Source organism: Alexandromys fortis, unplaced genomic scaffold (genome assembly GCF_014885135.2).
Source record: "Alexandromys fortis isolate MF-2015 unplaced genomic scaffold, M_Fortis_MF-2015_v1.1 scaffold_185, whole genome shotgun sequence".
NCBI lineage: Eukaryota > Metazoa > Chordata > Mammalia > Rodentia > Cricetidae > Alexandromys > Alexandromys fortis.
This window is the reverse complement of record NW_026068094.1, coordinates 2,652,207-2,677,842: the sequence shown is the minus strand read 5'-3', so window position 1 is coordinate 2,677,842 and position 25,636 is coordinate 2,652,207. Positions and strand designations below refer to the sequence as shown.

General features: G+C 38.0%; 1 protein-coding gene across 1 annotated transcript in view; it reads left to right on the top strand.

Moving 5' to 3' along the window:
- Iqcm (IQ motif containing M) overlaps positions 1 to 25,636 on the top strand; it is a 287,351-nt gene that overhangs the window by 89,540 nt on the left and 172,175 nt on the right. Inside the window, exon 7 of the mRNA XM_050123207.1 lies at positions 17,174 to 17,232. Coding sequence (XP_049979164.1) covers positions 17,174 to 17,232 — 59 coding nt within the window. The remainder of the gene's footprint in view (positions 1 to 17,173; positions 17,233 to 25,636) is intronic.

Sequence of the window (25,636 nt, the reverse complement as noted above, 5' to 3'; positions counted from 1 at the left end):
AAGACAAGATGTACACATGGCCATTATAGAGTATGAGCCCCTCTAGCAACTCCATGTCCTAGGGACAGGGAGAAACCCATTGTTGAAAAATCATCCCTGACATTAACTTGGAAGGAGAGGATTAGAAGAAAATGGGACTTGATCTTATAATTGATTGCATTAGAATTATTTACTATTAATATTTTAATGCATGTACACATGTATACATGGTGTATGTGGAGGCCAGAGATCAACACTGTATCTAGACGGCACCATTTGAATAAATTATCTAGACAGTAAGCCCGGAGATGCTCTTGGTTCTGCCTCCTCAGCACTGAGATTACATGGTGCCACACCCATATTTTACACAGATGCCAAGGATTGAATCAGGTCTTCATTATGCACAGCAAACATTTTACCCACTGAGCCATCTTCCCAACCCTCTGTTTTCTATTTTAAGAAGGAATGTTGTGCCTTCTAGACTTGGATTTCCAGTCATCTCATTCAGCCTCTCTAGGTGAGCCTATGTGGGAGAGGAGAAACTGGCATGGGAAGTCCTTGTGTATATGTGTTCCTTTTATTAGTTAATGGATAAATAAGCTGCTTTTGGCCAATGGCTTAAAAGAATATAGCCAGGCTGGGAAAGATATATAGAAAGAACAGTCAGAATCAGAAAAAAAGGCATGTAGCCATTATTAGACATAGACACACTGGAAACTTGCTGATAAGCCACAATCACATGGCGATACACAGATGAATAGAAATGGGTTAATTCAAGATATGAGTTAGCCAGAAATACACTTAAGTTATTGGCCAAGTAGGATTGCAATTAATACAGATTTCTGTGTGATTATTTTGAGTCAGGGCAGTCAGGAAATGAACTAGCAGCCTCTGCCAACAATTGGCATGCCACCTTGTACATCTAAATTCATGTAAAACCTGAGAGAGCTTGGAAAGAAATTCTAGGCACATACAATAAAACAAAGTTTAGCCTCATTTTTTTTCTTTAGATGGGCTCTGTCTGCTGGCAGGGAGCAGGGGTTGTGGCTCCTTTAAGAGAGGTCTTACTGATTCAGTGGTAACAAAAAAAAAAAGCAAAAACAAAAATCATGTTGCTTCAGAATGGCGACTTCCAGGTCCATGCTGCCAACACAAACTCCTGCTCCTTCAGGAGGCCAAGCATTTGAATGGATTTGTAGACAGTATGCTACAAGTTACTTGGTAGCAGCATGAATCACCTGGATACCAGAGTTGAGGTGGTGAGTATGGCTCCCACCCGGCAATCTCAGAGTCAGTGAATGGACCTCCACCATGTTGAGCTGGGCAGAGCCAATAGGCAGGATGGTGGAGTAGGTCCTAGCCACACCTGCTTAGCATTTTTTTTTTAAAAAGGTGCTTCTGGTCAGAAAATAATTACAGATATGCATGCAATAAAGGAAAGTCCAGATGGAAAAGACCTCTAAATAGGTCACAGTGTTTGATAAATGTACATAGGCTTGGGAGAGAGAAGAAAAAGAATATAGACAGTTATAAAAATAAAAAGTAAATGGTTTGAAAAAGTAAAACGAAGTCTTTAAAAAGAGTACAGGTAGACATAGATTAAAATAATTAAAAAATAAGCCATGTAAAGATGGAATATACACAGAGAGTTTGGATTATGTATATCATTGTGTTTTATTTGAATTTTTGACTGGCAAGTACAGAGAGACATTTCTACTAAGCTAAACCAAAATATATGTTTTAAAGGTATCTTGACATCAAATTTGGGTCTAAGAATATTCTGCTTTAGAAAAGATGATCACCTTTTGTTTCCACAAATGATGAAAACCTGTGAATTCCTTTCAGACTAATGGGGTTTGATGAATCAAGTTCCCCCAAATGTCACCATGAACCCATGAACACTCCAAAATTACTTCATCCAACCAAAAAAAAAAAAAAAAAAAAGAAAAGCAGGAAGCAGTTTGGAGAGAACTACATCCAAGTTCCCAAATAGTGTTTTAAATATTTGCTTACATTTAAAGGGGTATGCTATTAAGATGAATACTTTGTATTGGCATAGATCTTGGTTTATTGATACAAATTGAAGGTTAATTTTTTTAAGGTTAATCTTGTATATTTCTACTCTTGATTAAGATATTGTGTTTTTGCAGCTCATTTAAAAATATACTGTATAATTAAAAATACAGGCTAGTAGATTGCCAATAATAATCAAGCTTGTAGTCATGTTAGTTAGGTTTTATAGATATTTAGATGTAGTTATGAGGTTGCTAGTTAGTTCCTAGCCATTTAACCTTGAAATAATCACACAGAAACTATATTAATTAAATCATGGCTTGGCCTATTAGCATTGGCTTCTTCTTGACTAACTCTTACATCTTAATTAATCCCATCTTCATTAATCTGTGCATCACCACAAGGTCGTGGCCTACCTGTAAAGTTTCAGCACATCTGTCTCTAGTGGCAGGTCCATGGCTTCTCTCTGACTCTGCCCTTCTTTCTCCCAGTATTCAGTTTAGTTTTCCCCACCTCACTCTGTTCCACTATAGCTTGCTATAGGCCCAAAGCAGTTCCTTTATTAACCAATGATATTTCCAGCATACAGAGAAAAATCCCATATCACCTCCCCTTTTCTGTTAAAATAAAAAAGAAGGCTTTATCTTGAACATAATAAAATTATATATAATAAACAGTTATCAAGCAATAGTTAGAGTTACAATATTTATATCTATTTTATCTTTTATCATGACTAAGGAAAACTATAATTATAACTACAAATTCTTCAACTCCATTGAAGACCCCAGAAGGATATAATATTACCTAAGTAAACAGGAAGTACATTATAAGCAACTTCCAAAACTCAAGAAATGACAAAGACGTCTCACTGCCTGGACAGTCACCCGAAGTTTTTCTGTACCATTGGAGCATCCATCTTCAGCCTACAGGCCCATAGTGTCCAGCAGACTTTTTTATGAAGCAGGAAATTTCAAAGACAGTTCTGCCTATATTGCCAGCTTGTCAGTCATTTTCTTCTGTGTCCTGCAGAATGTCTCGCAGACTTTTTCATGAAGCAGGGACCCTGAAGGATCATCTCATCTTTAGGCAAGTTCAGTAGTCATTTCTCTACAGGTCTTGCATGTCCAGTTTATGAAGCAGTCCAGGAAAGAGCAATTTATTGCCAAAATTGATAACCAACTCCATAAGGAGACTCTTCAATGCCCATCTTCCTCTTGAAGTAATTGGGGCAGCCAGGAGCAGATGTATCTCATTGTCACATAAAGTCCTAAATTCTTAAGATACTTCAAATGCCATATTCTGTAGTCTTTGAAAGATTTGAAGAATTTCTATCTAACTGAAATATATCTCTGTACATCTAGAAAATCTAACATGACTACAAGCTTGACTATTATAGATGACTCTTTATTTACCTATATTTCTCAATTATATATTACATTTTTACATTTTTAAATGAGCTGCACAATCACAACACCTTAATCAAGAGGAAAAAATATATATACACAATATAATAAAATTGACTTTAAATTTGTATCAATAAACCAATAATTATAACAATGCAAATATCTATAGCATATCCCCCTTTAAATGTAAAGAAACATTTATAAGTAATGTTTGGGAATATGGGCTTAGTTCTTCTCTAAAATTCTTCTTGCTTTTTATTGGACAAAGTAATTTTTTGAGGGTGTTCAAGGCAACCTTTCAGGGGCTCTTGATCCATCAACCATATTAGTCTGGAAACAATCCACAGGTTATCATCCTCTTGGAAACAAAAGAAGAACCTCTTTTCCAGAGCAACATATCCTTAGACACAAATTCTGGAGTCAAGATACCTTTATTATATACATGCTGGTTTAGCTTAGTAGCCCATACAATGAAATGTCTCTCTGTTCTTAGCTCCTTCCCAGTCAAAAAAATTCAAAGAAAACACAATAATCTACATAATCCAGACCCTCTGTGTGTATTCCATCTTTACATGGCATTCTTTCTTTACTCCTTTTAATCTTTGACTCTCTGTATTCTGTCTCTTAAAATACTTTACCTTTTTAAAAAATAAAAACATTTACTACTATTTACAACTGTCTATATTCTCTTTCTTTTCTCTCCCAACCTTATGTACATTTATTTAACACTAACATTTAGAGGTTATTTTTTAAAAAAAAATCTGAATCTGTCTTTATTGTGTATCTGTAATTATTTTCTGACCAGAAGTGCTTCTTAAAATGCTAAACCCTTCTTATGAATTTAAGCTGCAGCATTACCAGGGTATATGCGGTCATTTCTGCGTGCTTCACATAGTCAAACATGGTGAAAATCTGTTCACCACCTCTGCAAGTTGTGTACATTGCCCCAGTTCCAAATATGCAGCCAGTCTATACAGAGCCTTTTTAAGCAGTTTGTAACATGCTGCTTAAAAACCCCATTTAAATGCTTGGACTCCTGAGAGAGCTTGAGGTCATGCTGGCAGCATGGCCCAGAAACCCAGCATTTCAAAGCACTACAGCTTTTTCCTGCTACCACTGAGTCAGGGAAACCTCTCCTCAAGGAGCTGTGGCACACTGTCAGCAAACAGTAAGAAACTGTGTTAATCTCTGAATTTTTGTGCTTAGAATTTCTTTTCAAGTCCTCTCAGGTTTTAAGTGGATTTTAGTTGGCCACATGGGTGCCAGTTTGTAGTAATGAGGCCTCTAGCTAGTTGCCAGCCACTTAGCCCTGAAATAATCATACAGAAACTATATTAATTAAATTACTGCTTGGAACATTAGCTCTAGTTTCTTATTGGCTAACTCGTACATCTTAATTTAACACATATCCATTAATCTGTGCATCCATGGCTTCTTTCTGACTCTGCCCTTTTTTTTCTCCCAGCATTCAGTTTAGTTTTCCCTGACTAGCTCTGTTCCCCTATAGCTTGCCCAAAGCAGTTCCTTTATTAACCAATGAAATTCACCAAATACAGAGGGAATCCCACATTATATAGAAATATATTTCATTTAAGTATTCTTCAATCTATCAGAGATCTTCAGAATATGGCATTTAAAATGTTTTAAGAACTTAGGACTTTTCATGACAATGAGACACATCTGTTCCTGGCAGCACCAGTTACTTCAAGAGGATGATGGGCATCAAAGAAGCTCCTATGAAGTGTGTTAGCCATTTTGACAAGAAACTGCTCTTGCCTGGACTGCTTGATGTTATGCTATATAAACTGGACATGCAAGACCCACAGAAAAATGACTGTTAAACTTGCCTAAGGTGAGACAGTCCTTCAGGGTTCCTGCTTAATGAGTCTGCCAGACATTCTGCAGAACACAAAAGAAAGTAACTGACAAACTGCCAATATGTGTGGAACTGTCTTTGAAATTTGCTGTTTCATAGGAAAGTCTGCCAGATACTATAGGCCTGCAGGCTGAAGATGGATGCTCCAACCATACAAGAACTTTGGGTGACTTTCCAGACAGTGAGATGTCTCTGTCAATGTTAGAGTTTTGGGAGTTGCTTAAAATGTACTTACTGTTTACTTAGGTAACATTATATCCTTCTGGGGTCTTTGGTGGAGTTGAAGAATAGATAGTTATAATTACAGTTTTCCTTAGTTATGATAAAAGATAAAGTAGATATGAATATTGTAACTCTAATTATTGCTTGATAACTGTTTTGTTATATGTAATTTTACTATGTTAAAGTTAAACCTTTCCTTTTCATTTAAATAGAAAAGGGAAATGGTCCTTCTGTATATATGTTGCTTTTATTGGTTAATGAATAAAGAAGCTGCTTTTGACCAATGGCTTGACAGAATATACCCAGGGTAGAAAAGATATATGGAGAGAGTAGGCCGAGTCTGAGAGAATCAATGTAGTTGCCACCAGAGACAGATGTGCCGGAAGCTTGCCAATAAGCCATAGTCATGTAGTGATACAAAGATTAATAGAAATGGGTTAATTTAAGATATGTGTTAACCAGATATCTGCTTAAGCTATTGGCCAAACAGTATTGCAATTAATACAGATTGCTGTGTGATTATTTTGAGTCAGGGCAGCCAGGAAATGAACTAGCAGCCTCTGCCAACAAGAAACAAAAAGACTTACTATTCTTTTTATTTTATTAAAATACAGCTTCCTCTCACAAACAAAAAACTCATTGATTTTGTTGAAACAGACTTTCTTATTAGAAATGCAAAAAGAAATCTTAGACTCAAGTTGTTCATATCAAATAAATTTTTCACCGCAGCATGGATATTCACAGACGAAATTTCTTTTAGTTTTCTTTGGGAAATGTTTTAGAGACTTTCAATAAAATGAGTATTGCAAGAATCTAATTTTTTTTTTTAAATTTTAACTTGGAAATCTTAATGCCTATTTATGTTGGTGGAAGGAGCTTGTTTGTTTCCAGCTGCTAAGCCCCAAAAGAGTCACACAGAAACTTTATTATTTATAATACTGTTTGGCCAATAGTTAAGTGTATTGCTAGCTAGCTCTTATATCTTTGGTTAACCCATTTCTATTAATCTGTTTATTGCCACATGACTGTGACTTCCTGGCAAGGTTCCAGCATGTCTGTCTGTGGTGGCAGCTACGTGGTTTCTTTGACTCTGCCTTATTTCTCCCTACATTCAATTCAGTTTTCTCCACCTAGCTCTGTTCTGCCCTATCACAGGCCAAGGAAACTTCATTATTTATTAACCAATAAAAGTAACACATATACAGAAAGATCTTTCACACCATATTTGTAATTTTTTACGTATATATATATTGTAAGAAGACCATGAATATTTCACTTAAATGAAGTTTCTTATTAATAAAAATTGCAAATATACTTTAAACACAATATTTTTATTCTTTTGAGAATTTAAATCATTTATACAATGTATTTTGGTGGCATTTATCTCCTCCTTGAACTTGTTCATAATTTTTGCCACGTCCATAGTCACCCAATTTCATAATCATTCTCAGCACCCTTCCCCCCCNCCCCCCCCCCCCCCCCCCATACATAGCAAGTTCAGTTTGTGTTGACAGACTATTCCTGGGCCTGACACCTGCCCCAGAGAATGATTAGTGTACCAGCTAGGAGTGGGGCTTCATGCCTACCACCCCTTCTTCTGCTGGGAATTCCTCTGGCTTGAACTTGTGCAAGTCTATACATGAGGTCACAGTGAGTGAGTTCATATGTAGGTTTTCCCTATCAGATCTGGGAAACACTGTTTTGTTGAGGTCATCTGCTACCTCTAGCTCTTTCAACCTTTCTAACTTTTCTCCCACATAGATCCCAGAGGTGTCAGGAGAGGTTTGTGGCAAAGACTTGCACACTTATGGCTGAGTGCTCCAAACTCACTTGGCACATTGTTCAGCTGTGGTCCTCTGTGTTATTTGTAATCAACAAAGAAGATTCTCTAATGAGGGTTGAGCAAGGCACACATCTATGGGTACAGCAATATGTCACAAGAAGTCGTTTAACCTCTGAGTCTACTTAGTGGAATAATAATAATAGTAATAGGTTTTCCCTTGGAACCCATGACCTATCTACCTATCCTCAGATTCCTGGTCTCCTTGACAGTGTCAGGAATGAGTTCGTTCTCATGGTCTGGACCTTAAATCTCATAAAATATGTGTCTGTTTACTCCTATAACATTCATGCCACTATGTACCAGTAGGCATGTAATGCCACAAATTTGTACGCTTAAGAGAAAGGATTCCTGAGTTTAAGGGCAGACTGACTTGCAGGGCAGCATGAACTAGTAAGTGAGATCCTTTATGGTATTACAGGAGTTAGCTGGACATTGAATTAAAATCTTAGTATACGATTCCTACTTTTTCATTATAAAAGTTCATTGGAGTTTTACTTTATGGAGCCTTTCCAAACCAGTTTATTTTCTGTGAAAACTAATACATCCAACCATATTTCTCAATTATAATTGGCCTGTTGTTCTGAAATGCCCTCAGGTGATAAAGACATTGAGGAGTGCGAGGCTCCTGGGTGTTAGTAATGTCATTGGCAGTGTTTCTACTCATGTGGCTGCCAATCAAATTATGCCATAATTCTTATTGTGTGGATAAGCTGGATGTGGTTGTTTCCAGCATTGGGATGAAGGCATTGGAAGCTGTGTACAGAGAAAATTTGAGCAGTTGTTAGGTGAAGGAAAGGAACAGGCTGTGTTTGCCCTCGGGAATCCCTGCCTCCCCCTACCTCCTGGGAAGCTAGGTACACTTGTTCTCTAGTAAAGGAACATTAACTAAATTTCTTAAAAAGTAATGAAATAGAACAAACTATACAAAGGCAGCCAAAAAAAGGCAAACATCTGTTACTGAGCATGCCTCACTTGACTTCCTCTTAATGTTCTTAGGAATAAATTTATGAACTAGGGAGGGTTTAGCACTAATTAACTTGTTTTTATCAAACAAAATGCACAAGACATGGATTTTGAATATGAATGAAAATTCCAGTAGTAATAATGAGTAGATAAAACACTGGCAACCAGGGAGAAGGCTGTGGGCTTTTTATTTATGGCTGTGAGCTGTGTACTGATTTAAATGGTTATGATTTACTTTTTATAATGGTCAAAAAAAACCAGCCATGAATAAAATTGAAATAAAAAGTTGTGTATTCAATGAACAATGGATGGATTAGGAAAAGACCTTTCTTCAGTCATGCACCTGCAGGTTCCTGAGATGTCAGAGTAATTTGGAATCATCAAGGTTTGTAGCACCAACAGCCACATCATAGTAAATGTAGCTGTCGGGAGATACACGTAAGTCTGCACATAAAAAACTTCAGGCCAAAAGTTTTCAAGAATTCCAAAATTTTGGGTTTTGGAAGGGTCGAAAGCAAGTGGCTCAGAAAATGTGTGTCATTTGTGCTCCAGTTTGCTGGATTGCATGAGGATATTCTCCATGGGGAGCAGGACAGAGGCCAAACAATGGCCTGGGGTGACTGCAGCAGACAAAAATCATATGATATGAGTTTTTTTCTCATAGGTAATAATGAAATTTTTTTCTGAGATTTTCAAAATTCAGTTTCAGATGAGAAAATGTTTACTCATTTATAGTTATAGTGGCAAAAGGAGCTGATAGGGTATGGGGAAAATAACAAACACCACATATGTACATACATATACATAGACTTGGACATATATACCCCTGCATATATATACACATGTATATATATATACATATTCCCTCTGCATATACACACATCTTCACACACATGAATACATGAACATACACAAATATATACACATAACCCTCACATACATTCACACATGTACACGCACATACACATACATAATATATGCACATATACTTCTTGCATTTATACACACATGTGCACATGTATTATGTATACATACACATATGTAACACCCACATAATACACATAGTACACACATAGGCACACATACACACACATATATGTACTAAACACACACATGCACACATACATATAACAAGCGTGATACATACATACAATTATATAGACATATGCACAAACCAACATATATATGCACACATAAACATATACACGTACAAACATATACATATACACACGTGTACCCACATACATACATCATGCACACATATACACATATATGCACGCACATGAAACATCAACAATGAAAAGCACAACTAAGATACTATTACTAAGAAGAAGAAAAGGGGAAAAACTTGTTTTAAGGATGTCAAAAGTATTTTCTGAAACATTGTCTTTCTGTACTGACTAAAAAGGTTTAAATGCTTCTGAATGTTTGCCATCTGAAGGGCACTTTCGCTCGTTCCTCTTATGTGGAGGTAGCTGGTGTTCTTATGTCAGGTGGTTCCTTCTCTGACATCATCTACTACGCAGTAGAGTGTCTTGGGCTTAGCGTGAAGCCTGCTGTTGGAACTCTCACATCTGATCCGGAAGCACAAATTCACATTCTTGACTCTTAGAGAGTCCTAATAGCAAAGAATAGGTCACAGTGAGACCCAGCTGGAAGTAGAGGAGCTTCATTTGTTATGGGGTCTTCAAGCCATAGAGGTGGCATTCGAAAGTAGTGCTTAGGTTACAGGACTCAGTCTCCTTGAGGGATTCCAGAGTTATTCTTGTATCCGTTATGAAGGATACTGTTTTTTTTTTTTTGTTTGTTTTTGTTTTTGTTTTTCAAGACAAGGTTTCTCTGTGTAGCTGTGACCGTCCTGGAACTTGCTCTGTAGACCAGGCTGGCCTTAAACTCAGAGATCCACCTGCCTCTGCCCCAGAAGTGCTCAGATTAGATTCACACGGCATGAAAGGTAACTGTTAACTTTTAAATTCATTCAAGGGTTTGTTGAGCCAAAAGTAAGGGCTGTGTTTGTTATCTTAATGCTTTATAGCTGCTTTTATTTAAAAATACTTTCTATCTTTCATAGAAATATGCTTTATTTTCTGATGGAAACCAAAGCAACAATACTGTATTTAGAGATGGAATATATTTTTTTTATCAATACAGCATTTTAATAGAATGGGGCACACAATGCTTAGGATTAAGTTTTAGTGAATATTTCTTGTTTCTTAGAAGAAGAAATTGGTGTACCCTGCTCTATCTTATATTTTACTTTGTTATATATCATTTAAAAAAAGTATTGGTTTTGGATTTTTGAAGATATTCATTGTTTCAGCTCAGAAACAAATTCAGAAAAGATAAACAGATGAATAACCAACTAGATGTAGACAATCATATGTGAAATACCCCTGAGTACTATAGCTAGGTTACAGTAAGGGCTTGATGAGTAAGAGCTATTAATAATGTTATTAATTTGTTGAAGAATTTAAGTCCTTTTGTAGAGAATTTAGCATGGCATATAAAAATATTTAGTATGACATATGTAAGTAAAAACATCAGAGTAAAGGAGAAATTAATAGTTCACTACGTATACAGATTGACATTTTAATAAATGATAAATGTACCAGAAATTTTGCTGTGTATATATTTCATTATCAAATAAGAGATGATTTTATTATTGGTCACACATTCAAGTGATTTCCTAAAATGAAAGCAACCCAGCAGTTACAGATGTAGCTGATACTGAAGGTCCTGTGATAGCCTATCTTACCAATGCACAAGGGCACACTTTGGTGAAGGCACTTGACAGGGTAGAAAGGCTGGTGGTGTGGAATGTGGTGAAGATGCTGTGAAAGCAGTATGCCACCCTGTAGTCACCTTTCTGTTGTTCTCTTTAGATAAATACATTTTAGGATATTTTAAAGATTGTAGAAATCTCCTTTTCAGCTCTTCCACTCTCTGTGTGATCCATGTGTTTCCAGCACTGCTAGCGGATGGAAATTTATTGTAAATATGGACTCTCTAATCCCAACCCCAGATTGTCTGAAGTAGACTATCTGTAGAGATTTACCAGCATTTTGGTGTTTGAGACACATTTTAAAAGATGATTTTCTGTGATAGTTTTTGTGAGGCTTGAGACAGTGTTGATGCACACAGGCTGAGGATCCTGACAAACACTGAAATGTATTGCTTGTTTGGTCAAAGTCAGACCCCAGCCCTCTGACACCCCTATATCCAAAAAGACTGGCAGAGCGGCTCGTATTAAGATGTTTCTTAACACTATTCTGTTATAATTTAGTTATATGGAGCATAAAAATTCATTTTCTTTTGAAAGTTGGTGAGTGAGGTTCTGTCTCATCAAATGTATCAAACCCCATGAACTATAATTATAGTGAGTGTCAAAGTTCCTCTGGAAAACATGCTAGTTGCTTTGATATAGTCAAGTTTTCATTCATGGGTTTTTCTGGACAGAGCCAAGAAGATGATGGATTCATCCAGGTAAACATGTCTTCGCCTTGGAAACAAATCCACAGCGATTTATAAACATCTAAAATTTGAAGAACCCACTTTTAGATAATTTCCTAGCAATGTTCTCCAAAGTGATAACAAGTGCGCTAGGGCATCCTTTGCTCATCCAGGAAAACCAGAATTTCCAGGTTGAAATTCCAGTGTGGCTAGGTCTGGAGACTTTTAAATGAGGGAAAGGTGGAAAAAACAAAACTGATTAATACAGATCAATTTAAAATCTAACACAAACTCTATCACTGTCCTTTTGCATGACGTTCTTATTTATTGTCATAAACAAACTTCGGTTAGAAAGGAAAGCTAAAGCTATTCCTTTTTGCCGATGAAAGAATTCTGTACCTAAAAATCCCCATGGGCTTCACCCCAAACCCTAGATAAATACTTCTAATAATGTATCAAGATGCAAAGTCAGCATACAAATATTGGTTGAACAAACTTGCTGAGAAATAAACCAGGAAAAATATCCTTTACAGTACCTTCACCTTGTACAAAAATCAATTTCAAACTGGATCCCACACCTTAATTTAAAATTGGCATCACTGAAACAGCTAAAGAAAACATAGGGAAAAAACTTTAGGGCATAAGCAAGAGGGAAAAATTTCTGAATAAAACCACAATAGGAAAGAAAACAGAATGGACAGATGGGGTTGCATGAAATTAAAAACCTTCTGTATAGCAAAAGAAACTGCCAACCAAATCAACAGCCTACAAAATAGGGGGAAATCTTTTCCAGTAAGACCTCAGGCCAGAGGTTAATATTAATATTTTTAATATACAAAGGGCTGCAGAAATGAAACATCAGGGGAGCAAATCTGCCAATCAATAAATGAGCCAATGATCTGGGGAGAGTTGGTCAGAGGTGTGTTACTACTGCACAGTGTGCTGTCTTTAGGGAGTGATAATAAACGTATTTCAAGAAGCTAGGAGAAAGGATTTTGAATGTTACTTTCACTAATACCATCCAATCATGAATCCATCAAGGGACTAACTGTATTAATTAGGTAAGAGTCTTTAGAATCTTATCATCTCATGTCCCTGGAAGTCCAACGTAGACAGACTGAGAAATATTCCTTTTTAGTCTCTAGGTGTTTCTCAGTTCAACCAGGCTTACGATCAAAATTAACTCTCAGAAGCTTCCAGAGAGTCAGGCTCCAAACTCATAAATCACCACTTTGTTGCTTTTAACTAGAATGAAATTCTGTTGTTTTTCTTTCAGCTCAGTCACACATTAAAAATATAATTCAGTTTTATGTTTTTAGAGTTATTTTTGTATGGTGCTAGAATTTGTTATTACATTCTCTTTCCTAGAAATGGCAGCCCCCTTACTTTTTTACAAAAAAATTAAGTCCTTCAGAAGGACTTGGTTGGGAAGCAGTCACCTCTCTTTCTCCCTTTCAACCTTTATGTCTAAGAGTTATGTTTAAAACCTGTGCTAGCAAGCTGTAGCTCAGTGGTAGAGTGATTGCCTGGTAATGCAAGACCCTAGGCTCAGACTCCAAAATGGCACAATAAACAACCAAAGGAAACACACTTAAAGGAGTAAATTCCTGCAGCTTTGGTTCTTTAGGGAGGGTAAAGCGAGACTTTGCTGAGTCATCTGTATAATTGCCCCTGTTCTGCATGACAAATGGCTCTGGTAGAGTTACCAGCTTGCTCTTTGGCAATCCTGCTTTTCTGGAAAGATGCAAAAAGGAACCGCTGCAGCTGGGACGACCTTTTGTATGGATGCTGATTTGGTTCTTTTTAGCAGGTTTTCTGTGGGACCATATGAGCTTGAATATTCTAGCTCACTGAAGGTGCTTGCATGCTTTCAAAGTTCTTCTGTTGTTTGTGTGTAACCTCGGATACTCATAACTTCAAGGGTGCAAAGAGAATGACATACAAAAATATCCCCCAAAATACATTTAGTGACTTTGGTTCTGCATGTGTGTCAATGATTGGCATTTCTTCCTGTTCAAGTCATTTCTCAGATTGGTAGCAATAGTGGCCTGAGAACTGCAGCTCACTGCTCCTCATAGTGCTAGGGGCATGGCTGACTTCCACAGAACAAGCCCTGCTGTCAGTGGTCCAGCCTGGCAGGAAAGCATCTCAGTTGAGTTCACATGTTTTGATGTGTAACTCTTAACACCATATGTATATACTAGAAATGATCTCCTTTCACAGTTGCCTCTTTGAATACTGATTATTTTACCTTGAATGATATGTTTATATATCATGTTTTATATGTACTACGAGATTCTTTATGTCTTAGATAATACCCCTTTAACCACATTTGGGGGTGCTAGGGAATAGCATGTCAGTTATAGAGTACCTTTTTATAGCAAATATATTTCAGAAATTCACAGCGGAAGAGTGAAATAGAAATCTGTCTAGCAGTAACATGTGAAATGAAAGGCTCGAGAAGTTCTATAGTTAATCAGTGTAAGAATTTAATTATTATTCTATGAGGATCTGTCAGAAAGGGGAAAAAAACAAATTTGGAAAGAGGATGGGGATTGATGGGTTAGACAGCCGTTTTCCTGAAATGAAGCCTGAGGTGTAATAATATTGTGTAAATTCCAGAAGTGAGTCCCCAGTTAATTCTGATATTTGAGAGAACATGTGGAGGAGTCTGGGAAGTGATATGAGATAAATCATTCAGGTTGTTACAAAAAATTCGAAAATTGTAGCAGGATGGTTTTATTAGTCTTCTTCTTCAGCCGAATGTTTGGGAACAGAAAAGCTGTCTCTAGGCAGAAAGGAGAAACCTGGGGAAGTTGGAAGAAGCAGGTGGCAGCTGGACAAAGGAGAAATATTTCAAGAGAAAATGGAGTTGAAATACCAAGACAGGATGAACTTGAGATTTGAATATAGACTTCTGTAAAAGACTAAAGTTTAGGGAGAAAACACTCTAAAACAAAACTGGCATTCACTTTGCAAAAAGCAAACCAAACCAAACAACGAATACATAGGATGGATTAGAAGAAATGTCAGGTGACGTTTGACAGCAAAGATATTTCTAAACAGTGTTCTTACATTTTGGTATAAAAGCTGTGAACTTCATAACTTTGTAAGTGAGATATAAAGCAAATACAAGAGGAAAATAAAGTACTTTTACTAAGTGTTAAAAAAAAAAAAAGCCAAAACAAAACCTAAGATCTTTTCTAGCCTGGTGAGGAAGGAGGAAAAGGAAGCAATGGAGAAAGTGAGTCCACTGAGCTTGCAGAAGAGGGAGAGGTTAAAACAGGAAGGTGTCCTGGGTGGGAGGTCTTCACACTGGACACTTCGTCATGGAACTTGCAATTTGCTTAGCCTGCTAAGAAGAAAGTCAGAGAGCAAAGCATGATAGGGGTGTGAGTATCCTCATCTGAGCAGACGGTATCCCAAGCCGAAAACAGTTCCTGCGAATGTATGGAACTCAAAGACTAAGTTTCATGAACCATTAGTAGTTTTGTAGCCGTGAATACCTATCTTGGAGGCAACAGTAAAAAGCCTGACTTTGTGGTTTAGTATCACTTATTCGTTGCACATACATTTAAAAATTAAAATATTACACTTGGAGTAGTTGTTTACTTTGAAAAAGATTGTATGATCCAGAGATTCTGAAGGTACCAATCTGTTTTCAAGGTTCTAATGTAACTGTAGAAAAAAGAATCTTAGTTCTTAGAAAAAAATGCCATGAGAGAGCATGACCATATATAACCGAGATTGTATCTGAGAGAAATATAGCACAAAATGAAGCTCAGCTTCCTAACTACCCGCTATAATTTTAAACAAACACCCTATGTCTTAAAACTGAGTATACTTTGCAGCACAAATGTAACATCTTTACATTTCATCTTTATGTTGCCATTTATATTTTCTTAGAATTTATATAAGATATGTTTTGGCTTCAGTAAGTGTGAAGAGAAAAGATGCATTTTCCAATGGTGCATTTGCTGTATTATCACATACCACAAAAAATCTTTCATTAACTGACTTCATTGATTCTGACAAAGACAACCACCACCACCCATGCTCCGTTCTTTTTTTTTTACTAAAGTAGCAGAATGATTTCAAATTCTACACCCCTATCTTTTTCAAAAGCAATTTTGAAGTGATCATCATGGAAAATTATAAAATGAATAAAATGGATCAGCTTCACTTTTGGCTCACATTGGTTCATAGCTGTTGTTCATATCTTCCATATAGTCTTATCATTGATTAGTGCTACAGGAATGTATTATATAAAAGCTCTGCATTAAACATTGTGTATAATCATTGAGTGTAATGCAGGCACTTTACACCAGGCTTGTTTTGAATGACATATGTAAGACATTTTTCAGTGAATGTAAGTTGACTTATGTTACTGAACTGTTTTCCTGGGTGCTTTTATGTTAGTCTTCTAGGACTATAGTAACAAAAACAACAATGATATGGATTAATCAACAGAGCTAATTATCTCATAATTCTGGAGGCTGAAAGTCCAAGCTTAAGCTGTTAGCAAGAGGATTTCTTTCTCCTTAATTTGGCCTTGTATCATCAGAGGACCTTAATCTGGTGTGCCGTCCTCTTTACCTCACACTTCTCTAGAAGCCTTTGCTAAAAATGTAAACACACTGTTGATTATGACTTTGAGAATCTGAAGAGAATGGACTTCAGTCCATAAGTCTTTGACAGCTAGGAATTTGATAACCAATTCTGAAAGACATACCAGGTAATATCAGGAGATATTCCACACCAGGTAATATTGGAAAGTATTCTACCCCAGGTAATTTCAGGAAATATTCCATACCAAGTAATATTGGGAAATATTCTATGCCAGGTGATATCGGGAAATATTCCATACCAAGTAGCATCAGGAAATATTCCAAATACCAGGTAATATCAGGAAATATTCCACACCAGGTAATATTGGGAAATATCCCACACCAGGTAATATCAGGAAATATTCCACACCAGGTAATATTAGGAAATATTCCACACCAGGTAATATCAGGAAATATTCCACACCAGGTAATATCAGGAAATATTCCATACCATTCTACTTACATTTCTCATTAACCTGATTTAAAGTTATCTTCATTTTTCACAGATGATTTTATTTTGTAAAATGTTACATCAGGTCTTTTGTAAGGCACAGCCAAATAAATTCTTACCTGTATAAAAACACTTGCTCACTAGAATGATTAGCAGGAGTTATGTTTCTGAGTGTAAAAAGATACTGAAGATGATTTGGCAAATTAAGCATACCCACATATTTATAGGATATCTTTGGTTTATGATACATATTATGAATATAAATATATGTACATTACACATATTTTTATCCATATGAAAATATAAAAGAATACAAATTAAAATTTCCCAGTCAAGTTATTTACTTCTTATATCAACTCTCTTTAGAAACCTTATAAGAAGAAAGAACTACAACCAATCAAGTCAGAACAGAAGCTAGAAAAAAGGTATATCTTTTAAACAACAGGAGAAGACCATAAATTAGCATGTTTATTTTTGTTGTTGATAACATACCTGCTGACTTTAGTACTGAAGTATAAAAAGCATCGACAGTTATGTTACCAGCAACAGAGAACTCTCAGATGTACATGTTACATGTGTGTGAGTTTGTGAATCTATTGTATGCATACCACGGTTAGGGTAGGATGGTGAGTGACTCTATTGCTGGTAACATTATTGTTTTGAGACAAGGTTTCACACTGAACTAGAACCTCACCGCTTCCATTAGACTGGATGGTCAGTCAGCTCTCACATGTGTCTGTGCCGCAATGCTGGGGTGTGGCCTTTTATATGGGCTCTGGAGATTTGAAATCAGATCCTTTTGCTCGCAGAGCAAATTTTCTAAAAAGGTAAGATTTTGTATATTTGCTTTTTATATTCAGGGAATACACTGATTTATTACTGTTATTGGACAGTATGGGCTGTGAAGTAACTGGAAACTAATTATGGGATTCTATAAAGGAGAAGAGTCCAGAGGAGGAACTCTGGGTCTGAACATAAACTCTTCTCAGATACCTAATCGGCCCCTGAACTGTGAACATGCAGAACAAGTCACAGAGTCCAGTCAAAAGCAGTAATTTGCATAATTAATTTTTAGTTGGCTTGATTGGTTACATTAAAAGGAGAGAATCAGAGCTGAGAGACTGCTCAGTGGTCATGACTGTGTTCTGTTCTTGAGAGAATATTGGTGCAGTTCCTAACGTTACGTGTCAGGTAGATCCCAGCTGCCTGTAATTCCAGCTCCAGGGGATCTGACGTCCTCTTCTGGCCTCATTGGTAACAACTCACATGTGCTCAACCCCTTTTCTATACACATAGTTAAGAATAAAAATAAATATTTAAGAAATATTCTGGAGATTGGGATTAGTAGATAAGTGTATCTTAAGGCACATTTTGTGCATAAGAAGATATTCATAAAGATAGGCCTTTCCAATGTAGAAAGGGAAGTTATTAAAACAATGAAGAAAATTCTAGAAATAAAAGGTGTAAAGACAAACCATCAATTAATTTAACCAGTAGAGATGTATTCAAGACCATATCCCACAACTGTAGAAAACAATTCTCTGTAAAAAACAAGTATATGACTGTGTTTTTCTCACAAATATTCTTCAGCTGATTAGTTTGATTGTGAAACCCCTCTTTCTTATAGATGTTACAAAAGTTAAAATTCTAACTCTAATAATATTAAGGAACTAAACATCCTCAGATATTACCATTTGTTGTAGCTGTTTGCCTAGAACTAGTCAGATCAATGAATGAATTCTAAACACTTCCTCCTTTAAGCTGTCTCAGCTTGTGAGTGGGACCCCCATAGGAGGTGCGTATCAGAAATCCTGCATATCAGACTTTATATTACAGTCCATAACAGTAGCAAAAAATGCAGTTATGTAGTAGCAATGAGATAAGTTTATAGCATGAAGAGCGTCATCAGAAGACCCCAGAATTAGGCTGAGAACCACGTGCTATAGAATAAAGAACAGTGGCAGCATTGTGGAGAGCCTGCTGCTGCTTTTGCTGGCACTTCTTATTTTACAGGATGATGGTTAAAGGAAATTTTGGACATAACCTCAACCGTTCTGTTTGCTGATGGAGAAAACCAAGATTAAAAAAGATTAGGAACTTTTACAGGGTCACAAAGGGAAGCAGAGTCTCTGAGGAGATGAACCTCTTACACTTCCTGGTCATGTTGTTTTTAAATGTCATTTGTATCTTAAATTTTAAATTTATTTAAAATTTTATTTCTGATGATTCTTAAAACTACCAGATAGGCAAATTTAAGTGACTGTAGTGATTTTTTTTTTAAAAAAAGTTTTTATTGGAGTTGAGGCATGGAGACACACAAAAAGGTAAAGCAATGTAAAACAAGCAAATGCATGTTTGTATATGTCTACACACATATATTCCTGGAGACACATATTAAATATATTTATTAACCAGTATCAAAGTCCTATAATTATTTAAAATTCTAGACTTTTTATCATAAAAATTCCATGAAAATTTGAAATCCACATACCAAGACCATTTATAACCAGGCTTAGAGCTTTTAGTCCTCTTAGGGGTTTCTCGTGTATTTTTCAGTAAGTGGTTTCCATTCAGCGCACCTGAGTTGGAGCACATTATAACCTTCAGTCAGACACTAGTTAAGTTCAATAAATTATTTGCCCATCTCTGAAGTACTTTTACATTTCAAGGGTAAATATGGCACACGTGTCTTGCCACTGCCATTATCCAGTGAAGAGCAGAGGGTCAGTTCTTAATTACATGCCCCTACCTTCTTAATTACAGAGAAAAAGATATTTATAATTGTCCAATATCCACAAGCTTTGCTGGAACCCTCAACAGTTGTTTGTAAGGAGGTGGGAGTGGGGAAGCTAAGCAAACAGAAAGCCTGGCTGCAGCACTCAGGTGGGAATTACTGCTGCTCTGATACCCACTCCCGCCTAGCAGAGTGGATGGAACCCCGTGCCTTGTGCGCTATGAATGCAGTCCTATTTGTTATGTCCTGTCGATGATTAAAATAACAAAAGGCAAGTCTTCACATTCATGTTCCTGCTGTTCATATTTATGATTTTTTTCAACCTCAAAGGCTTCACTATTCAGAAAGGGAAGAAAAATAGGTGCTGTATTGCTTATGAACATGTGTACAGTTGTACAAAATATACATGGGAATTTTCATCATCAACCCTGTTAAACAGCTGAAATCCCACACATTTAGGGTGATAAAGTAGGCTGTAAAGTCTGTAAGTAGATATTTGATTTGATTTTGGCATTCATATACATATGAATATATATGCACATGTATATATTTACACACACACATATATACATACACATAAGTACTTATTTCCATTATTTATTTAAAATGCATTTCATAGATGAGATTTTATGAAGTCATACTGTTTAATATGTAAACAGAAGTCTTTATTTGTTTAAATATGTGTGTGTGCCTGTGCATGTGTGTGCAGATGTTTGTAGAAGTCAGAAGAGGGCATCAGAGCCCATGAAGCTGCAGTTACAGGTGGCCATAAGTCACTGGACATGGATGCCGGGCACCCTGCTTCACTCCTCTGAAGAGCAGCGATTGTTCTTAACTTTTGAGCCATCTATTTCCCTTTTCCTTTAATTAAATTTTTTTTGTACAATAAATTTTGTTATGTTTTAACCTCCCCCATCTTCTCTTCAATCTTTCCCATACTCCTTCCCAGTTTATTTATGCTCTTACAGAAACAAAATAAATCAAAAATCCACAAAAATGAAAATCAAAGCCAACAAACAAAAACCTAGTATACAAAGAGACCAAATAAAACAAAATAAAAAGTACACACTTTCTTTTTAAAAAAGAAAATTTTGCTTTGTATTGTTCACCTTCTTCTAGATATGAACCCTGCCCTCTGCCCCCTAGTGTGCTTGATACAGCTAGTAATACTTTATTAGAGAAAACAGATTTTCCCTTTGCTAGCAGGTATCAGGTGCAGACAGCTTCTTCTTTGGGGTGGGAGTCCATGTCCATTTCCCCAACTCATCCCCCAACCTCAGTGCTGGGACCTCACACTCACCCCACCAACCTCAGTGCATGGACCCCACTCTCACCCCCCTAACCTCAGTGCGGGAACCCCACACTCACCCCCCAACAGTGTGGGGACCCCACCTTCAGTCCCCCAACCTCAGAGCGGGGACCCCACACTCACCCCTCCAACCACAGTGCGGAGACCCTACACTCACCCCCTCAACAGTGTGGGGACCCCACACTCAGCCCCTCAACAGTGCTGGGACCCCACCCTCACCCCCCAACCTCAGTGCCGGGACCCCACCCTTACCCCCCAACCTCAGTGCTGGGACCCCACACTCATCCCACCAACCTCAGTGCTGGGATCCCACACTAACCCCCAACCTCAGGGCGGAGACCCCACACTCATCTCCCCAACCTCAGTGCGGGAATCCCACACTCACCCCTCAACCTCAGGGCGGGGACCCCACACTCACCCCTCAACCTCAGTGCGGGGACCCCACACTCATCCCACGAACCTCAGTGCGGGGACCCATCTTGCTTGAACCTGTGCAGCTCTTATTCACGCTGACATGGTCTCTGTGGATTTGAGAGTTCTGTTGTATCTGTAAGACATTGTTTCCTCATTCATTACCCAGTTCTTGCTCTTCTTCCACAGAATTCCCAGGACCTTGAGGTGAGGGGTTTGATAAAGATATCTTTACTTCTTTAACATTTCAATTTAAATTATAATCTTTGAAAGCTTTTAAACTCTGTGTAAGTTTCAGAAGACTGTTGAAAACTGATGCGATTAAGATATGTTTAAGAAAGTCTAAACCATTTTTAAGGAAAACGAAGGAACATTTTGAAGAAAACCTATGTTAGTTTAGTCAGAATTGCCTAATAGTTTTAGGATTTATTTTATTTTTTGAACTGAAATAAGAAATGTTAAATTTCTGAACCAGGAAGAATTATATTCAAACAGGTGGCAAATTTATTTTTATTTTTAGAAAATAAAGTATGTGCATGCATTTCATATATACATATACATATATATGTATATAATTAAAAATTGTACTCTACTTTCTGAGGATACTATTTGAAATTCCTTTATTTCTAAAGGCTTAATCTATTTTCACTGAATCTTATGCTAAAAAAATCATACACGGAGTTCTTTAGTTCTATGTCCAATGTCAAAGGACTTATGGAATTGGTCCTCCAGTTTTGCTGCCTGTAACGTGTTTCTCTTGGCCTTGTTTCATTCCCTACCTACAGTTCTCCTTGGCAGGTATCTCGTGGTTCTGGCATTTTTCACACCTTGGGTTCTCTAGCACAACCCAGGCTTCATTTCCACAGCTTCACTCAATGGCCTCTCATGGAAAAGATACCATGATCCCTTATCTTTCTGAACTGAAAAGCTAGCACCACAATAACGCCAGGATGACCATCCAGCTTGACGTGGACCTGGCCCTGTGAATCACATTATCATCAGCTTTTGATCGCAGTTATCTTCCTGGAGAAGAAAATGCCTTATGCTCTCTTTTGTGAATTGGAAGCTTGGTGGGTAGGGTCTTGCCCAAAAAACATAGTTTATTCAAATGCAGGTTAGTTCTCTCCCTAGTGACACTAACCTCCTTAACCCTCATCCCTAGCATAGAACTTGACTGTGAGATTAAGTTTATGGTGTCCTTTTTCTCTTCGGATACTTTGTATTTCTTTCTGTACCATTGTAGACCTACATAACAGAGATTGCTAATAACCACACAACATAGTCAATATTAGGCTGTGCTGAAAACTCCACCAAAGAAGTTAGTCAGATGCTGACAGTTATAGCCCCAGACAAATTCTTAGGATATGGGAGAAAGCAGCCACATTTGTTGTCAAAGGAGTGGTTGGTTTTTAGTCCAGCTACCACCACTGATCTTCTCTGAGGCTCACTGAGCAAGGCCTCTGCAATATTCTGGGCTCTCAGTGATATCTTCCAGGCTCCTACAGAATTTAGTTGCTTTTCTAGTACAACCACTGAAGCCTTCCAAAAATCCTCTAATATCCAGTATGGTCAGACATGTCCCAGAAATATCCCATTCTCTTGTATTGAAGTTTGAATTACTTTCTATTCTATTACTGTGGTAAAACACCATGACTAAGGCAACTTGCAGAAGGAAGGGTTTATTTGGGCTTACGGCTCCAGAAGGATAAAAGCCGGTCACCATTACGGAGGGGAAACATGGCAGCAGGCAGCCATAGCTCCTGGAGCAGTAAGCCAGAGTTCACATTCTTAATCTTGAAGCATGGAGCAGAGATAGCACACCAGAGATGGTGAGAGTCAGCTTTCAGAGCTGCAGCTATGACAATGTGCAGGCATGGTGGCAGTGTGTGGGGAAGCAAGCCACAAGGATGGTGGTGGTGTGCTCAGTGACTTCAAGGTGCCTTCTTCTTTACATTGTTTCTAAAGGGAAGGCATTTGGTCCTCTTTGAAATTCTCACATCATATTCCCTTTCCAGATTCTCAAAGTAAACAAATCAACAGATAAATGTAAACAGTTGCTCCTGTTAGGCCAGAACATATAACTAGTGAAGTGAAGCGTCAGTTTCCTTTATGAAAACCTTCCTTGCCCTGAGCCTTATCTCCTCCCTTTTTGTGGTGCTTTGAAATAAAATGGCCCCCAAAGGGAGTAGCCCCATTTGGAGGCATGAACTTGTTGAAATAAATATGTGTGGTCTTGATAGAGGAAGTGTCTCACTGCAGGGGTGGGCTTTCTGAACCTCTGAAACTGCAATTGAACCAGCCCAGTTAACTATTTTCTTTGTAAGAGTTGCCATGGTCATGGTGTCTCTTCACAGCAGAAGAAACCCTAAGACACAGTTCTTCCTCTTCATCACAATAGAATCAGTCTAGCATGTGCTTTTTCACTTCCAGTAAACTCCCAGACACAGAGTAATAGGCTAGAAGATACATGAACTATATCTGGCACTTGCCCTCCTATCTTCTGCCAGGACAATCTGGTCTCTCAGTATGATTTTGCTACTTCATCCAGTGTTGTCATTCTGGGCAGTAGAGAGACTAGAACAAACCATCTTGATGGCACCCCACTAGCATGAGTTTGCTTGGCTGGTATGGAGAAGTTAGAAGAAGTCTGCATCTCCAGAAAGACCTCTGTCTCCAACTTCATACTTCTCTCCAAGCCTTGTTCTGCACCTTCAGACTTTGGGGACACTTTCCTCAGGATTGTCTTCTAGTGGAAGAAAAACTAAGTTTGGGACAAATGAAACCTTTCTGTGGTGTTTGATTTGACTGTGTCCTCATGCTTGTTTCTAGTTTCCTCACATTGAGAAAGCCTGATAGCCCACATGATCAGCAATTACTGATGTCTTTTGTACTTCTATTGATTAAAGTTTGAACTTTCTCTTAATTGTGGAGTCTGAGTTTTCCTCCCCCCCCCTTTTTTTTTTTCGAGACAGGGTTTCTCTGTGTAGCTTTGGTGCCTGTCCTGGAATGAGCTTGTAGACCAGGCTGACCTCAAACTTATAGAGATCTGCCTGTCTCTGCCTCCTGAGTGCTGGGATTAAAGGCGTGCACCACCACTGCCCAGCGAGTCTGGGTTTTCACTTCCTGTGTTCATTCTTCCATGCTATGGTTTTGCTCAATAGAGCTGTACATCCAAGCAGGAGCAGAATCAAGCAGTAAACCCAGAAGACCATTTTAGCACAGATAACAGTATGACCAGTGACTGCCAGACAAGCAGAACCCTGATTCCAAATCTAGTCTTATCAGATTAGAAGGAGCATTGCACGGTCAGGTGGGACAAAGAGAACATTAACTGGCTAGGTACTCACAGTGAGAGTCTCTATGAACACTTGAGCAGTGCCTGTTGGCCACAGCTCTACAGGTTGAAATGAAACCTTCTGCTTTCTCCCTTGGAGACAAGGTGGCCTGGTCTACATTCCCATCCATGTGTACAGAACAGAAACATTTCCATTAGTGTCTGGTGAAGGACACAGCGGCGAGTAAAGACTCTACTGGTCCTGTGAAAGGCACAGATGACTGGGGCTGTGTGGCTGTGAGTCTTGCCTGAAATGAGAGGGAACTGTCTGAGGAGGAGGGGACAATGAATGGAAGGGCACCACGAGATTCTCACCTTTTCCCCCTTAATTCTTTACTCATGTTACCTCCTGAAAGCAGTTCCCTTACCTCCACAACTCCCAGTCCTCCTCCTCTCCCCTTTGCTCCCCTCCCCCAGATCCACTCCTCTTCTGTTTCCCGTCAAAAATAAAAGAAGACTTCACTTTTAAAATTGAACTGTATGCCGGTAGCACGATATGGAAGAATGAAGTTCCAAAGATGGGAAAGCAGCCTTGCCATGGCTTTTCTTTAGAGGGACTTATAGAATGGGTGAGTAGAGGGTCAGAGGCCTAAGGAAGGGGCTTCTCAATGCCACAGTGTTACTTGGAGAGTGTTTGCACTTCCTATGTTTCTACTGCCCTTTGACTTATTACTGCTGTCTGTCTCTTGAAGGTATTTGTTTGTTGAAATCAGAGTCCATAAATAATATGTCTCATCGGAAATAGAATGTCAAAATTGCACTACTTAATTGTTAAGGGAATTTGTTATTGGTGCTCCTCCTCCAAGAACAATGGGATCCATGAACATGAGTCAGACCCTCAACAGCCCTACATCTGAGTGGAGAGCAGAGGCCAGTCAGAACTGACTGAAGTTTGGGTTGGGACCAGAGGGTTGTCATGGGAGACATAAAAGAGCAGACAGACTCCCTGGGTTCTCTATTCAAAGACAAGCTTGTAAAAAAAAATGGGAACTTGGTGATTGTGATTTTGAAAAATAACTTCTCTAGCCCCTTTGGTACAAA